Source organism: Triticum aestivum, chromosome 2D, assembly GCF_018294505.1.
Source record: "Triticum aestivum cultivar Chinese Spring chromosome 2D, IWGSC CS RefSeq v2.1, whole genome shotgun sequence".
Lineage (NCBI taxonomy): Eukaryota > Viridiplantae > Streptophyta > Magnoliopsida > Poales > Poaceae > Triticum > Triticum aestivum.
In genome coordinates this window covers 592,980,702-592,985,029 of record NC_057799.1, presented here as the reverse complement: position 1 = coordinate 592,985,029, position 4,328 = coordinate 592,980,702, and the positions used below count along the sequence as shown (strand labels likewise).

Genomic DNA, 4,328 nt, shown 5'->3' with positions numbered 1-4,328 from the left:
TGAGGGCATTGCCGACCATAGCAATCATGAGTTTGACACTCAGAAACGCCGCTTTAGCCTCAGCTTCCTTCGCCTCAGAGCAGTTCTGGATGGAGTTGCAGGCCGCCAGGTAGTTAGCACAACCGATCCGTCAGGTCGACGGGCAATCATACCAGCACCACTTATTTGTTCCCTCTTGAAGAAGGAGCAGTCGATATTTAATCTGATCCAGCCTTCCGCTGACGACGTCCACCTGGGAACGCTGTCCACGCAGAGGTTGCTCCCAATAGCAGAGTCAGGCCAACGATGGATGCCTCGCTCATGGGGTTGTCCAGGGAGTTCTCGTTACCATGTCCCGCTGCTGCCTCGTACCACGAGCTCGACCCAGGCAGGTGGGCATCAGATCGCGACGGTGCCGTCTCCATGCTTTCCCGGCCGCCACCTTCCACTCCGACGAGACTACTACGGCTGCCTCGCCCTCGGAATGACAGTGATGCTGGATGTTGCCAGAGCTGTGTAGGCATTGTTGGTTTCCGCGCTGCCGACGATCATGCCCTGCCGCCGCTGAGCATCATGAAGTCCATGGCAGTTTGTTGACGCCGGCCGTGCGGCTCAGTGAATCGTTGGGGTATAAGAAGCTCAAGGGTCGATGCGATGCAGCGCATAGGTGTACAGGAGGAAGCGGCCCGGCGAGTGTCCCGCATGTAGTTGTGCGCTCACGTGGCCCTGCCTACGCGGGCTTCACCCAGCGGTTCCTCGCCTGGCCAACTCAGAAGGGTCGAGGGCCTAGCTGCCTCGTCACTGGCCTGGCCGCGCGCGCGGCCACCAGCGGATCATTTTTATCGTGATCGATCTCGCCTCTCCTCGGTCTCGGGTGTCCTCAATCTCACCCTATATTTATATAGGGAATCAGGGCGTGAGAGCTACAGAACGTGCCCAATATGAAACCTATACGCGATCAATGTAGAGTCCTTTTCCTGTACGTCGTGAGCCTAAACGGATAAGAGCGGACGACGAAAGCGCATATAGAAACGGACAAAAGCGCAGGATGACGGTCGGACCGAAAACGGACGAAATTACGGTGGTAAGAAGCAATAGCCCTTTATTATTAGGTAAAGATAAGCTTTCAGCAAGGACAGTACTATAATCTACTTTATTATATTGATGATGCGATCAAACCCCTAAACATCAAATGTTGTTGATGTGCCACTCAACAATTTAGCTTTCTGTAGTGATGTCTTTAAGTTAAATATTTATCACCTAAGTCCTATCTTTGTTCTACCTTTTGGCAGCAATTATATGTAGCTATATAACTGCAATGCTTAAGAACTCACATAAGGTATTAATCTTATCTTTAATTAATATGCCTCTAAATGTACTGGATCAACCAAGATTACCACATGAGTTGCTAGAAATAATGAATGTGTTTGGAAGTATTAATCATATAGTCCTCAACCTATTCCTACTTTAGTGATCTAAAAAGTCTTATCTTTCTTTAGAGAGGGATTATAAAATAATTAAATAAAATCGGCACACACATATATTCATCAAGGAAATTCACTATAACTTTTGGTATAAAGCTTTCAGCGTGGATAGCACTATAGTCTCTTGAACTTTTTATTACAATGCAATCAAACCACTTAATATCAAATGAGTTGATGTGCCACTCAATAGTTTAGCTTTATGCAATGATGTTTTTTAGTTAAATATTTATCAATTGAGTCCTTCAAATCAGGTAGTTCACATTGTTCATACTGTGACAGTCGCGGAGGCCATATTGCGTGATTTGAACGTTGAGGGGGAGGAGAGGTGGGGGGGGGGGGGGCAGTTAGAGTAAAAAAAATGTACTGTTGACGCAAAATTTAGGAGCAATTCAATATTGTTGGGGGGGGGGGGGGGGGGGGTAGGTCCGTGCTGATCCTCCCGTCTTCGCCACTGTACTGTAAACCTCCCTTACCGATTTCCTTAGAAAAAAGAGTTAATAAACAAGAAAAGATGAATGTGCTAAACTTCTGCTTCTTTAATTCCTATCTTTTTGCATGAATAATTCCTCATTTCAACCGCAGAACAGAGAAATGGCACTGCAAAGTATAAGAAAGACGCCATACAGAAGTACTCTCTCCTATCCATATACTAAATCAACGACAATTATTGTTAATTGTCACTGATTTAGTTGTAATAATCAGCAACAATTAATATGAATCAAAAGGAGTATTTCAATTTATTTTGTGTACTAACTAGATTATATATATTTCAGGTATTTAAGGAGACCGTAAATTTGGAAGAGATATATCCTGAGCTAGTTGAAGAAGCAGAACTGATATTGGAGAAGTGCTGTGGACACCCACTGGCAATAGCCACTGTAGGTAACTTCTTGGCAAGCCAGTCAAAAACGGTGGAGGAGTGGAGGAAACTTAATGAGCATATCAGTGCTGAGCGTGAGGCTAATACATATAATCCCATATTAGCAGTCATTATCAAATGCTACGATGGTTTACCCTATCACCTAAAATCATGTCTATTATACATGTCCATCTTCCGTGAAGACCAAAAGGTTAGCCGTAGACGTTTAGTGCGGCGGTGGAGTGCGGAGGGTTACTTGAAGGTGGTGCAAGTCAAATCTAGGGAGGCAACGACGGAGAACTATTTCATGGAACTCATTAGCAGGAATATGCTCTTACCGTCTCAATTCTCAGTTCGCAGCACAACAAGAATCGACTCGTGCCAGGTCCATGATATCATCCGTGGAATCGCCATCTCGAAGTCAAAGGAAGAAAATCTTGTTTTCACACTGGATGAAGGCTCTGGCCTAAACAGAGTGGACAGAGTTTGCCACCTTGCTATAAGTAGCAAGTGGGAGGGAGACCAGGGTGAATTCGAGACAATAGTCGATATATTCCGTATACGATCATTAACAGTATTTGGAAAGTGGAGGCCATTTTTCATTTCTCAGAAGATGAGGTTGTTGCAAGTACTGGAGTTGGAAGACACAACAGGTCTAGTTGATCGTGACCTTGAGCAAATTGGGAATTTTCTTCACCTAAGATACCTTTCCCTAAGAGGGTGCCTTAATATTTATCACCTTCCTAATTCGTTGGGCAACCTAAGGCTACTCCAGACATTAGATATTGCAGGTACATCGATATTCATGCTACCAAGGAGCATTGTCAAGCTTATTCAGCTGCAGCATATTCTTGCGGGTGCCATAAAAATTCAAGATGGCAACGACGATGTTGAGACATCTTTAGAAGGTGCGCCGATGCTAATGAGGAACAGGCTATGTGTTTCGACCTTCTCTTCAGTGGCTTTATGTGTGGTACGCTGTGCACCTCATAATGCGTGTTGTTGCTCGCATTTACCTGCGTCAGCAATGCACCAAGGTGTACGTGGTGTTGCACTTCCCAGAGGAATCTGTAAACTGAAAGCTCTACACACCCTAGGTACTGTGAACATGGCATGGCGGAAGGCCGCTCTAGAAGAGATAAGAAGACTCCTCTGGCTCCGCAAGTTAAGGGTAACTGGCATCAACAAGAGAAACAGCCAAGAGTTGTGTTCTACAATTGCTGATCTCATGTGCCTGGAATCGCTGTTAATAGAGTCGGAGGGCAAGCCTGGCTTATCTGGCTGCTTGGATGAACTGAGGTCGCCTCCGGAAGACCTTCAGAGCCTCAAGTTGTATGGCAACATGGTCACTTTGACACGATGGATGTATCGGCTCCAAAATCTCGTGAAGCTAAAGCTACGGAGCTCAAGGATATTGGAATGTGATACTGCGATACAAGCCCTTGGGGATTTGCCAAACCTGGTCATACTACGCCTGTGGAAGGAGTCTTTCGATGGAGATGAGATTCGTGTCAGTTTTCCTCGGTACAGATTCCGGAGCCTGGTGGTACTGGAGTTGGATCGCGCTGGTGACCTCAAAACTGTGGAGTTTGAACCAGAAGCAACACCTAAGCTAGAGCTGCTGCAGTTCGGTGGTTCGCCTAAAGCAGCCAAGGTTGGGTTGTTTTCTGGACTACAACATCTTCAGAGATTCAAGGAATTTAAGCTCGTCGGTGCCTACGAGCCCGCCTTCGTGGCAGACTTGCAGGAGCAGCTTGGTATGAATCAAAATCTCCCAGTTTTGAAGTCCTACTGAACTCCAGTGCCAATCGTATTGATCTGAACTAGTAGGATCATCTTTCCATCTCCTTGCATCTTTCCTTCAAGTTGATGTTTTTCGGTTCGTGTCTAGCTCTTGTTTGTTTTTTTACCGGCCGGTATTTACCCTGTATGAAGTGGAACACAAGTAATGTAATAATCTTCTGTGAGCATCATGATGGCCGTGCATTTGTTTCTCTAGTTTTTCC

The 4,328-nt window shown here is 45.6% G+C and overlaps 1 protein-coding gene across 1 annotated transcript; it reads left to right on the top strand.

Moving 5' to 3' along the window:
* Nucleotides 1-1,027: 1,027 nt before the first annotated feature.
* Nucleotides 1,028-4,117, top strand: LOC123050228 (disease resistance protein Pik-2-like). Its single transcript, XM_044473052.1, has 3 exons — nt 1,028-1,063; nt 1,715-1,788; nt 2,221-4,117. The coding sequence occupies exons 1-3, from the start codon at nt 1,028-1,030 to the stop codon at nt 4,115-4,117; spliced, it is 2,007 nt and encodes a 668-aa protein (XP_044328987.1).
* The last annotated feature ends 211 nt before the right edge of the window (nt 4,118-4,328 follow it).

Excerpts from the sequence above, each read along its gene's own strand:
- LOC123050228 (XM_044473052.1), top strand. The coding sequence starts at position 1,028 with ATGACGGTCGGACCGAAAACGGACGAAATTACGGTG. Across the intron at positions 1,064-1,714 it reads AAACGGACGAAATTACGGTG|GTAGTTCACATTGTTCATAC; the intron begins GTAAGAAGCAAT and ends CCTTCAAATCAG. Across the intron at positions 1,789-2,220 it reads AACGTTGAGGGGGAGGAGAG|ATTATATATATTTCAGGTAT; the intron begins GTGGGGGGGGGG and ends TGTACTAACTAG.